Source organism: Bactrocera latifrons, unplaced genomic scaffold (assembly GCF_001853355.1).
Source record: "Bactrocera latifrons isolate USDA-ARS-PBARC rearing strain unplaced genomic scaffold, ASM185335v1 scaffold_158, whole genome shotgun sequence".
Taxonomy (NCBI): Eukaryota; Metazoa; Arthropoda; class Insecta; order Diptera; family Tephritidae; genus Bactrocera; species Bactrocera latifrons.
The window spans coordinates 183,470-196,179 of NW_017535052.1; the positions used below are offsets into that span (position 1 = coordinate 183,470).

Here is a 12,710-nt window from a genome sequence, read left to right on the forward strand (position 1 = left end):
CACTTCGCATACTGCGCTCTGAAGGCTCTGAAGGTTTCTAGTTGAGCACTCTAATTTGCAACAAAAATGCGTACATAATCCGACGTAAAAATAAGTTCGTCGCGTAAGTCTTTGGTATTTATTTAAGACGAGTCCTGGAACGGCGCTTAGCAAAGGCAAAATAGGAACCCACGGACTAGCCAGAAATTACTCATGTGGATAAGGACCGCAATGCAATGTCTTACCATAAAATAGGGATTGGGATGATTACTTTATAAGATACTGTTATTTACCCCACGTGAGCCTAACTACAAACTGAATAGATGATAAAGGACGTTTTTCATTGGTTTTGTGACTAAATTTATGCATGTATGCAGACATGGCTATATAGACTCAGCTCTTCTCACTGATTTTTTATACATTTACTTTATAGGGTATCCGAAGTTTCCTTCTGGGTGTTCAAAGTTTGTGGCAAACGATAGACCTTGGTTTGCATCATAATTATTTAATTAATTAATAATCTCTTCTCCTACACACATACATATATGTACATACATATGCATGTGYGTATGATTATTATCATGGGCATATCCGCATAAATAAAAGCGCTGATAAAACAATTCTCACAGCACACTCTGTGATAATTTCTTTGCACCACAAWATGGCGCGTCCTCTAGCGACAAGTTTATTTGATGAGCTAAGTAATTTAAACMGCAGGTGGCGCACAMACCACTCAATTTTGTATTCGAAATTAGTTCATTGTAAACAGAGAACGTATATCAGAGAACGTTTACAGAGAACAGAGAACGTCTATCATAGACAGAGAACGTTTATCATTCTCTGAGCAGAGTACTCTTTTCTATAAGCGGATTTCAACAATATTTAACAGGAGCGTCGAAAATAGCAGAATTGAGCATTTTCAGTGATAAAAATGTACGCTTACAAATTCGCATATTTACAATGCGCAAGCGAATATGGCTGTCTCTTATACACATCTAGATGTGTATAAGAGACAGGTAATATTTCCATTACTACCTAAGTAAATATATGTACAAATGTATGTACATATATCTTAGGCATTAGAGGTTTTGATAACATTTTAAAAACCAAGCCGACCCACATACATATTCGCATATGAATGCAATTATGTGTACATATAAACAGATTTTTAAAAACCATAACCGTGATGATAAAATTTTTTTTTGATAAAATCTTAGAAGTCATATGCATATAATTATGTGTACATGTAAACAGATTTAAAAAACGGTACTCATAAAGTTCACAAATTCACATATGTATGTAATTTTGTGTTCATGTAAACAAACTTGAAAGAATCATTCGCATAATGTTTGTAAACACAATTTTTTATGTAAATATATACACTCATTGCGCGAATTATGCATTCTCAGTGTTAACGAGAAAAATGTAAAGGACCGATAATTGCTGGATAATTAATTGTCAACACTTTAAGGGACTAAAAATTTATCATTCTTTAGGTCTGTAATTTCGATTGAATTGTTCTCGCCTTCATTTTTGTAAAACATGTTTTATTGTCCTACTACTTGTTTTTGTTAACAAATTCAGTTGTTGTCATTTTGGAAATGGACAATATACAAAACAAGATGGCCAATTTTAAATCAGCAACTTGAACTTCATCGCCATCTCAAAATTTTTATACTCTTGCAAACTCTTGCAAACTTTTCCAAGACGTTGCTACAGAGTATAAATTTTGTACACCTAACAGAGGTTTTTTCGGGATAGATATTGGTATATACATATGTATATGTATATAACGGGTGACTCAAGTAGAGGTAGCTTTACAATAGCCTTTTTTGACAGATCACGGATGAGACGTGTCAAGCTGTAAAGAATGTGTTTCGCGCGCTTCACTCAACTGCTGAGCATACATACGCAACAGCACCACCCATCTTGAGACCCAGGTTTCATTATTGGATAATATTCGACCCAATAGACCAAATCCAGCACGCAGCTGTAGCTGAGAGTGTACACGAAGACCGTGCAGAGGCTATTCGGCGCCGATTGCAGCAACTCAGCCTGACGTATGGAACGACTTTGCCAATTTTACGTCGACATCTTAAATTGAAAGAGAACAAAATACAGATTGTGCAAGAACTGAAGTCGCACGGCATTCGCATAGCTTTGTAAGCTCTGATAAAGTTCTAAAATTATCCGATGAGCCCAATTTTGTTCAGCAATGAGACCCATTTCTGGCTCAATGGGTATGTAAACAAGCAAAATTGCCGCATTCGGGACCAAGAGCAATCTGCATAGATTCAAGATCAGCCATTTCATTCAGAAATCGGTAGAATCATCAGGCCATATTTCTTCAAAAATAATGTCGGTGAGAACGTAACCGTTATTGGGCCATTATAACCGCCTATTTAATGCCTGAAACGAAGCTCGTGATCTCGGCTACATTTGGTGCGGCGGCACCACTTGACACACATCGCATCAATCAATGGATTTATTGARARAACACWTCGGYGAGCAGATAATTTTACGTTTTGGACCGGTCGATTGGCCACCAAGATCGTGTAATATCACAACGTTGGACTGTTTCCTGTCGGGATATGTAAAGTCTAAAGTCTATGCTAACAATGCCGCTTCGATTCAGACCTTGGAGCAAAACAYCACGCGTGTCATTCGCCAATTACAGTAGAAATGCTCGTACGAGGCAACGGAAATAGGACTCAACGAATGGACCATCTGAAATCTAGCCGTGGCCAACATTCTTTAAAAAACAAACGTCAAATAGTCTTCTTTCGAATTATATCAAGTATTGCCCAATAAATTTGAAGCTTTTGTGTTTTTTCTTTAAAAAATTAKGGAACCTCGAAATGCATCACCCTTAATAAATGTTCAGGATGATAAGAGGAATAGAAATCCGTATGACTGTCTTTCCGTCGGTGTAAGCCGTAACTTGAGTAAAAATTGAGATATCTTGATTATACATGCCACGTGCTACCACTGCCACGGCCACAAAACGCAATTAAGCAAAAACCGGTAAAATGCGAAAACTAAGCACTAAATTAAGATACAAAACTATAATTTGGTAAATGGGATTACAGAAGTAAGAGCTAAAAAGTACTAAAACCACTTTAAAAGTGTACGTGGCCCTGCCACCTRAATGGTTTAATATACAGATCTAATATATACAATATTCAAAAGTGCGTATATAGTACAATCTCTGTGAATAAGTGCGCCACAAGCATTAAATTTCACAACCAAGATACTAAGGAAGGGCTCTTTAAGTTCAGGTGTGAAAATTGGCAGCGGGCTTACCACCACCCAACTTTAAGTGAAATCTTAAGTCTCTGAAAYTCTTAATCAATTGGAACCAAATTTGGTATGTGAGGGTACCTAAACACTGTGAAAATGGAGAACATGAAAGAATCGGATGACAACCACACCTACCTATTTCCAATAAAACAGTATGTTAAATTCCATCAAATTCTTTCACTTTRCAGTTTACAAATCCAACATCAATGAAGTTATCGGAACAAAACTTTGCACAATAATGTCCTCAAGGTATTTCATCTTACGCCCAAAAATTGTCATGCTTAAACTGAAACTTTTCATGGGCCCAGACGCCAAATATATGGATCCCAGTGTGTATGGGTGTGATTTTTTCCCCCGGTCAATCTGTATTGAAATTTTCCCAAAAATAGGTAAAATTGGGTTAATACTTTCCGTAGCCCTCATATAGCTAATATAAGTACTTTCGAACTTCCCGTTGACTTTATAGCGCATTTATCGATCAGCATGTAAGAAATCTTAATGAAATTCAGAAAGAATCTCTTGCAAATGAGAGTATGCCTACAATGGATGAAATCAGGGCAATACTTCCCCTACTTTATTTTATAGTTTTGCCTGAAGGTATTTACCCGGAGTTGAGTCTTACAAGTGGCAAGAGCATGAAATGTTCGCTTACGCCCGAACATAACACTTCCTTACTTGTTAAACAATATTGTTTATAAAAAAGCTGATACAATATTATTTATATTTTGGGTAAAAGAAAAAAAATGATGAGGCTTCTTGATGTTTTCGCGCAAGAAATTGAGAATTTTGGTATTTCGCTCTTCGGTGCAGAATAATATTGTCGTAGGAGCCTTACAACGAAGTCAGACCTACTATTCGCCATCTGTACAGTCGCAATATGCTCTCAAATCGAAAAAAAGTTTACTCAGTTAAATATGTATAGTTATTTATTTACAGTTATAAACAAGTTGTGGGGTTTTTCGGCATACACACGCAAACGCTGATAAAACGACGTTCGGAAATTTTCAAAAAATTTCCTTACGTTCCGTCGGCGCATTATCAATTTGTGATTATAATGTGAAATATTTGAAGCACAAAGCCATATTATCAGTGGAATATTTACAAGTTCATCCAAACATATATGTATGTATACAGGTATGGCACGTTGTTTTGTTTGTAACAATGTATGCGAAAGATTACAATTAATTGAATCGCATGAAACTACACATAAAAGTAGTTAAGTAGAGATTAAAATGGAACTTATTATTTTCCAATATATGCATAAAACAAAGCAAAAACAGTTCTGAATTATTTAGAATTAATTTTACCGCCACGCGACAAGTCAGGAAACACGACTGATAACGAAACAGTTGTATGCAAAAATCACGCACAAATGAGCATGTTTACACACACAAGCGCATGCGAAACCCGAACAAAAAACAAGTAAGGAACTATTACCGTCGATCGGAACGGGACATGGAGGGTAAATAATTTCACAACAAAGCTGATTCCGCACGACAAAGGTTCGGCGCGGCGTAATTCAGAAGCAAGAGCTTAATCGCTCTCTAAAGAACGGCCGCTTGAAACTGTTCCACACACCATATATTAATACGAGTATGTTATCTGGGGTCCGTACCAAAAATAAAACTTATTTCCTAATTGCATTTGGAATTACAGCACTATACGTATTCATACTTATGTATGTATGTATGTGTGGTACTTTTAAACGAAAGACTAGAAAAGTGTCCTTACCAGGGAGGTGCGCTTGCTTTGGTTTCCGCCTGAATTTACATATATACGTGCAGACTTTGAAGTGCACCCATTTGAAAACCAAATATAATTTCATTGTTAGAGACCTTTTTTATTTCATTCGCAGCATTCTTATAAATTTTATAAGAATATTGACAGAATGTTGTTAATTGGATTTAGAATAAGCATTTTGGTACATTGGAGTAACGATAACCTGGACAGTCAAGCCTATGGAGAGGAAGCAAATAGTGATATTGCGAGTTTAATTACGGAGTAATATCCACGTCTCACACACACGAATACAGGAAGTGGGTATTTAATTGTATTTCGGATTATGAACTTTTGCGGATTGCGAAATAGTAAATAAAGCAAACACGCAACCAAATATTGACAGATCAAAGCTCAAATAATTAATGCAATGGCCACTAAACACCTATTTTATTAGCGTCTACAAAAAATTCACCAGCCTAGCTAACACATACTATGTACTACATATACACACATATGTATGTACATGCATGTTTAGAACAAGCCATTATGAATAATTCTACATGTATGGAATATATACAGTCGCTGAATGTCTTGCGAATTCCGTTCTGCCTTGTAATACATATATGTATGTAAGTGCTAATACAAATGTTTTACTGCCAAGTAATCTAGCGCCCATTCAAATTCCATAATTATAATAATCTCGTTAATGGTTTACAAATTTCAGGTGTTTTACCATCAAATCTTASAGTGTGTTGTTGGTGCTTACACAATTTTCAAATTTATTTATGAAAAAGGTCAGATGTCAGAGTCCAATGGTAGTAAATGCTGAGCCTTCAGATAGAAGTTTTGCCCACAGCAAAAGCTCAAAAGCTTCGACTATCATTATAAAGCTGTTATATTTGGAATAAGACACTATATTGTATTGCTAAACTGAATTACAATTAAATATTAATTTAGAACTACTTACGCACATTTTTGAGAACTATCCATCCGAAAATCCAGCTGGTGCATAGATAATTTTGAAATACACTTTAAATCATGCATATACATGCGTATACCTAGAAGCAGACACGTATTTATTTTATTCCAAATCAAATATGTCGCTGCCTCATAGCTCGAAGTTCAACTGAAGCAAAAAAAGTAAATAATAATAAGGGGGAAAAGCTTTCGCACTGACTTTTACTATAAATGCACTGGACACATCTCCAACACCCAGTGAGTGGCCATCAAATACTATCACTGTCAACTACATACAAGGAACAGCAAAAGCAGTACTACATCGGCAACAGTAGTGAGAGCAGAGGTAAGGAAATATACATACATACRTACATATATACATTATTGGCTTTGAACAACTTTTCGCAAGTAAAGCGAGCAGACAAGTATAGTCGGGCGTAGAGGTGCAGGTGATAGATAAGAGTGTGCAGAAGTATAAAACTTTGGCAAAATAAAATAATTTTAGACGCAAACGGGTTCCACGATCGCTAGCCGAGGTGATGCGAGCGAAGAGCATCTAAAAAGTGTGTAGCTAACTTGTTGTGAGCACAATTCCCACTTTGCCGGGAACCATCAAGCAAAGCGGTCGCGAAAGTGAGACATTTCGTTTAACTCACATTCATGTAGAACGTGTGATACTGGCGATATTCGGTTTTTATTTATTTTTATAAACGTTTGTGTTATTTACATAGTTGTTGGTAGAGGCACAACTCGAAGAAGTTAGCACCAAGCGGTCGACGTGCCAAGTAAAATCCGATTTCATATTCTTTTACTTTCGTAAAATAGCGAAAAGTCGAGAAACGGTAAGAGACTTGATTAATTTCTACTTCCAATTTTAATACAGTGTTAAATAGAGAAATTGCGCTTTATTTATTAAGTCACACAATGTCTCATACTTATGTACATACGGAGATTATACATGCACACTTGGCACACACATACGTACCATACTACATGCACACATGTGCGAATTATTACTGCGACCATTTGCCTTCCAATTGCACCAACAATTGGACATATCGATTGAATAACACGCCGCATCTTCCTGTCCACTAAGTACAAATGAACAAATGTATGTACATACATACATACATATGTATGTATAACCGCCGAGAGATAGCACAACTTTCCATACTTGCTTGCAGCTGATACATGCATGTGCCTTGTATGTACGAAATAATGGAATATTTTATATAATATTACGTGGCCCAACTTTGTTCGTTGTAAAAGACAACGAAGCCGTCTGACATCACAAGCGCCTGAAGGAAGATTAGAAAAGAATCGGTGTATGTATGTAGGTCTTAAAAACTGACTAACTAATTTCAAGGCATAATGCGAATCATATACCACGTAATAATTTGGACGTACTTGTGCACATGCCAGTAATGTCCCGAAGTCGGTACACGTTTCAAAGCAGTTGGAGCGAGAGCACACGTGAATGACAGTTACATGTAGATACTGTCAATGTGCCATCAATACCAAGTTCAGTGCATGGGTTAACTAATCGGACAGTTGCTCTGAGAATGTACCGTCCAACTTGATGCGAAATATGAGAGCACATTTGCACMCACTCAAGCATATGTAAATATAAATATGTACATATGTAAAAATTCACCGAAAAGTGTGGTTCAAAAAGTGCATATTGTACACATTAGGGACAATCACACATCTTTCCATTGGAGATATGTACGATATCATACGTGAAATAATTATTTCTGTATGAAAATATTTATAAACGGACGATTTTATTCAAATCAGTCCATCAGAAGTTATATTTACTGTAAAAGTACTCGCAATTGTAAGTTATATTGAGTTGGAAGACACGTTTACTTCGTTTAAGTCCCTGAATAAAGCGAAAAGTACTCCTAAATATTCAGCTCTCAGGGTTCAGCTCTCCAATAAGAGTTGACTAATGAGATCGAGATGAAAATTCCATTCCTCTGTGTTTAAATTGAGGAGCATTTCCAATAAAACTAATTCCTACGAATTCTTATATGGTACATAATCTCTTACATATGTATGTATGTATGTATTTTAAAGAAAATCGCCTATAAAACGATTTAAATACGTGCTGCGTTATTGTAATTATATGAATAATTATAATGAAGACTAATTAGTTATAATAATAATACTTTTCAACCACGGCTTTGTGTTGAATGATTCACAATTTCACAGGTTTAGTGACTCCAAGCACGCTTCCTCTTAATGATCGGTGCGAACTTAATCAAGCGGCTAATTACAACCTTTGATCTGAATCAGATTTACTGCTATTTCAGTGGAGTGATTTTRGTTTTAATTATTTGCTTTGTCAGACGCGGGTATAAAAAGTCAAATAAATGTCACTGGACCACACGATGATCACAGTTGCCTAGACTTTACACTCAAATCTGATRGGCGTTGATAAACTCTTACACAAACATATGCACGTACATATGTACCTGCAAACAAGCGCAGTATGTATGGCGCGGCTCTGAGTTCGTTCATGGACGAGTGCATGTACATACATACATACATATGTAGTCCTCTACTGGTTAATTAAAATTGTGAGGATCAAACGGTGCGCAATATAATTACCGGCGCGTGGATTATATGACTGTTTAAGCAGCAATGACAAAAAAAGTACGTTCGTCGTATTTGTTTTTGTCGTCGTGCTTTGGACTTGTTAAGATTTAGTTTTAGACAAGTTTTAGTTACTAAATATTTTCATTTAGTTAGTTACATGAGAATAAATGTAAATGTAAAAACAGAATTTTTTTAGCGGTACATAAACGGAAGTCAACAAATTGTATTGAATTTCAGACAGTAATACATAAAATAATTTGCCGTAATTGAATTCCAATAAATAATGAAATTAATAAATTGATTACGAAACCACTGGTTCCATTATAATCCGCAGTTTTCTATGAATGCTTAGGGCTAATTCCAAATTTTCTTTTGTAAATTTGTATTTATATTTCTAGATTCATCATGCCTCCAAATTCAGCAGCAATAAATCACAATTCTCTGGATGCCCTAACGGGACAAAATAATGATGGAACCAAAAACAATTTAGGAGCGTCCAAAGAAACCGGAGTTCTGTTTGAATACGATGCTGACACGGCTGATGGAGCCTTGAACATTGATGTGCTTCAACGAAAACGTGCAGAAAAACGCAAGCTTAAACTGGTTTGGCGAAATATAATAATCTTTGGATATTTGCACATTGCTGCACTTTACGGTGCTTGGCTATTCTTTACTTCGGCGAAGTGGCCGACTGTGTTTTTCTGTAAGTATTTCTAATTAGCTTCTACAAATCGGAAATACTATCATATTATTCGTTTAAAAACGTATATTCAAATATGTTTGTATTTTTGCTGCTTTTATAATTATTATTATCATATATCACTTTTCAGCCATCTATCTCTATTCCATTGGTGTATTGGGTATCACAGCAGGAGCTCATCGCCTTTGGGCTCACCGCTCTTACAAGGCTAAATGGCCTTTAAGAGCTATATTGATTGCTTTCAATACGTGTGCTTTCCAAGATGCCGCCTTCCACTGGGCACGTGACCACCGTGTTCATCACAAGTTTTCCGAAACCGATGCAGATCCCCATAATGCTACACGAGGCTTCTTTTTCTCCCACATCGGTTGGTTGTTATGCAAGAAACATCCTGACGTTATTGCAAAAGGCAAAAGCTTAGACTTGACCGATTTGCACGCTGATCGTATTCTTATGTGGCAGTTGAAGTAAGTCTAACGGTATTTCTTAACATTAACTATATATAGAATTTTTAACACAATTGATTTTATATTATATCATCAGACACTACAATATACTGATGCCTTTGGCGTGCTTTATACTCCCGACCGTTATACCCATGTACTTCTGGAATGAGACATTCATCAATTCCTGGTTTGTTGCAACCATGTTTCGTTGGTGTTTCTTGTTGAACGTCACTTGGTGTGTGAATAGCGCTGCGCACAAATTTGGAGGTCGTCCATATGATAAGTGTGTACAATTACATATAATTCCCATGCATTACGGCCTCACTTAACTTGGGCTTTACGTTTTCTACTTTTATTGTTGCCTATATAGAAACATCAATCCTTCGCAATGCCCATCTGTTTCAGCATTTGCATTTGGTGAAGGTTGGCACAACTATCACCATGTCTTCCCATGGGACTACAAAACAGCGGAATGGGGCAACTATTCTCTGAATTTAACCACTGCTTTCATCGATTTCTTCGCTAAAATTGGCTGGGCTTATGATTTGAAGACGGTATCCGCCGACATCATTGAGAAACGGGTRAAACGTACTGGTGATGGTTCACACGAACTTTGGGGCTATGGCGACAGTGATATTACCAAAGAGGASCAACAAGGCATCATTACAATTAATAAGAAGCAGGAGTAATGAAGCCGTAATTTTAATACATATTGAACTCAACTTGTCTGATTTTCACAAATGTGTCTTATCATTTACACTAAATTTACAATTTGTGCAAAGCGAATATAAAAGAAGCAAATTAGCTAAATGGATAAATTAAGATAATTTAAAAAACACATAAATATATGATATAATGTATATAGCTGTATTGTGAAATGTATGTAGATACATACGAATATGATGCGGTTGACCATTCATCGCTCCTGTAATTATTAATTGAAATCAGTCATTTTGTACATGCTTGCATTCATTGATTAATACTCCACATATACATATTTATGCAATAGGATTAAATGTATTAAACCTTGAATAAAATACTACTTATTACAATCTTGTTGACTCTTAAATAGAGAAAAATATTATATATTTTTATACCCTGAACAGGTTATATTAAGTTTGCCACGATGTTTATAAGAAAGAAGCGTGGGAGACCTTGTAAAATATGTATACTTACATACAACATAACGCTAGAAAACAGAAAACGTGGTAAAAGTCTAAATTGAGAAATATTTTATGAAGGGATAAAGGTTTGAAGTTTTGTCAACTAACATCATCGGTGACCGTTATCACCAAGAAGGATTCAAGAATTTATGTAAACTTAGTCCGTACTTCTCACACACTGGTCGGTGGACTATAAATAAATAACCCAAACATTAGCCTAATTTACTCTACAGGATTCATAGGCCTTTCAGGAAACTTATGACTAAAAACAAATCAGGAGCAGTGTATAAAATCATGTGCAGGTCCGTTATTATTATTATTTTTTTTTTTTCTTTGTTTTTGTGCTATAATCATTTATATACAGAGAAATGTCGGTTAATTTTGTAGACTATTTAAAAAATCGTGCCTGCCGGATCATTTGAATAGAAAAATTAGTCAATAAATTCRTAATAAACTGGTCATAAAAAGATTTGAAGAGTCCAATTTTCCTAAGTACTCCTACGCAAATTTTATTTGTTTCGCAAATTGGAAATAAAAAAAATTTAGAAAAACGAGTTTAAAATTTCTTATATAAATGTAGTGGAAACCATCTTAAAAAAGTGAAAGTGACCTCTATACCCYTTACATTTAAAAGGACTAGTCTTAACAAATAAATTAAATGAACATTAAATATGGAGTTTCAACTCATTTTATTATGTAAAACATTGTTTCAATATAGTAACATAATTAGTGCATGGAACCCTTATCTTCTGCGTAAAGAAAGTATATAGGGACTCGATCACCATTTGGTAAATGAACAAGTTCCGTATGAGATATAAGATGGATCGCAGCAAGCCCATAAAATAACATTGGCAGTCCTGCAGTCATATAAATACTTATAAAAGAATACCTAKAAATAAAATAAATTTGAAATAATTGTATTTACCCAAATTTATTACTTTCAAAAATCGGAAAAACTTATCTTCCATGGAAAGATCTTGAATTGCCCGTTTACTGCAGTGATATTTCATATAAGGGTAACATCCTGTACGGAGTATATGATAATTTGCTCCAGAATAAAGAGTCCAATTAAAGTGTGACATACCACGCTGATCGTTCTCGACATCCCTGAACTAAATTCATACAAATAGGTGCGTAAGTTAAATTACTTTTTATTTTATGCGCCATTTGCCTTCACAAAATATGACGTCCACGGTGGTTCGTTACATTGTTTAAGATAAGCGGTTAAGATTTCTGAAGCTTTTGGTTTCATCAAATTAGCAGAAAGACGCATATTGGAAAAGCTTTTCGGGTACGTCACTTTTAGTCACATCTATTTGGTTAACGATATRTTTTATTTACCAAAGACCGGCTTTAGATGCCACGTGACATCCCAAACTAGATAAMCCGCCTTGGCAAAAAACTTTAATCATATATATGTATGTATATCGTAGGTTTGTTTTTATCTCTCAACGTATGATTGATTTTTCCCAAGCTTTATAGAATATAAAACTATGTGACCTTGGAACAGCTGATGACAGTGATGATGAATGTATATAAAAGATGCCACAGAAACCCGTTGATGAATRTTATCAACACTTTGATCGTCTCTATTCAATCATACACTATTTATATTATTGTTTCATTGATTTTAGCACCACAAATATCTTTTCCTTTATCAACTGTCTCCTGTCCTCTAGCAAATCATAACAAATGTATCAAAAGAAATGTAGATTTCGCATTTTAGAAATATAATTACACAGCACTGAGTATCAAGACAGCTGTTTAGCGTAGTGTTGCCAACGTCTAATACTTTTTGTTCGTATTTTCATAGTAGGAATTTTCTGGGGATGATTAAGAGAATAG

At 35.4% G+C, this 12,710-nt stretch overlaps 2 protein-coding genes across 6 annotated transcripts; one reads left to right on the forward strand and one right to left on the reverse strand.

Moving 5' to 3' along the window:
- The first annotated feature begins 6,200 nt into the window (after positions 1-6,200).
- Positions 6,201-10,755, forward strand: LOC108966298 (acyl-CoA Delta(11) desaturase-like). 2 transcript variants are annotated; one of them, XM_018929112.1, is made up of 5 exons: positions 6,201-6,301; positions 8,955-9,259; positions 9,387-9,723; positions 9,800-9,985; positions 10,073-10,755. In XM_018929112.1, the coding sequence occupies exons 2-5, from the start codon at positions 8,962-8,964 to the stop codon at positions 10,389-10,391; spliced, it is 1,140 nt and encodes a 379-aa protein (XP_018784657.1). In that variant the 5' UTR covers positions 6,201-6,301; positions 8,955-8,961; the 3' UTR covers positions 10,392-10,755. The 2 variants fall into 2 exon arrangements, with proteins under 2 accessions (XP_018784657.1, XP_018784654.1); XM_018929109.1 differs by lacking the exon at positions 6,201-6,301 and adding an exon at positions 6,500-6,797.
- A 782-nt stretch (positions 10,756-11,537) lies between these two features.
- LOC108966301 (uncharacterized protein C15orf61 homolog) lies at positions 11,538-12,595 on the reverse strand. 4 transcript variants are annotated; one of them, XM_018929126.1, is made up of 4 exons: positions 12,037-12,595; positions 11,950-11,977; positions 11,791-11,889; positions 11,538-11,722 (listed from the first exon to the last, which is right to left on the reverse strand). In XM_018929126.1, exons 1-4 carry the CDS (start codon positions 12,136-12,138, stop codon positions 11,592-11,594), a joined length of 360 nt encoding a protein of 119 aa, XP_018784671.1. In that variant the 5' UTR covers positions 12,139-12,595; the 3' UTR covers positions 11,538-11,591. The 4 variants fall into 4 exon arrangements, with proteins under 4 accessions (XP_018784671.1, XP_018784672.1, XP_018784670.1 ...); XM_018929127.1 differs by having other exon boundaries at positions 11,791-11,977; positions 12,207-12,595; XM_018929125.1 differs by having other exon boundaries at positions 11,791-11,977.
- Positions 12,596-12,710: the final 115 nt, after the last annotated feature.

Bases quoted from the DNA above. Each gene is read 5' to 3' on its own strand.
- LOC108966301 (XM_018929125.1), bottom strand. From the start codon at position 12,138: ATGCGTCTTTCTGCTAATTTGATGAAACCAAAAGCTTCAGAAATCTTA. The intron at 11,978-12,036 runs GCAAATGGCGCA...GTATGAATTTAG, and splicing joins GGACGTCATATTTTGTGAAG to TTCAGGGATGTCGAGAACGA. The intron at 11,723-11,790 runs GTAAATACAATT...ATATGACTGCAG, and splicing joins TTTGAAAGTAATAAATTTGG to GACTGCCAATGTTATTTTAT.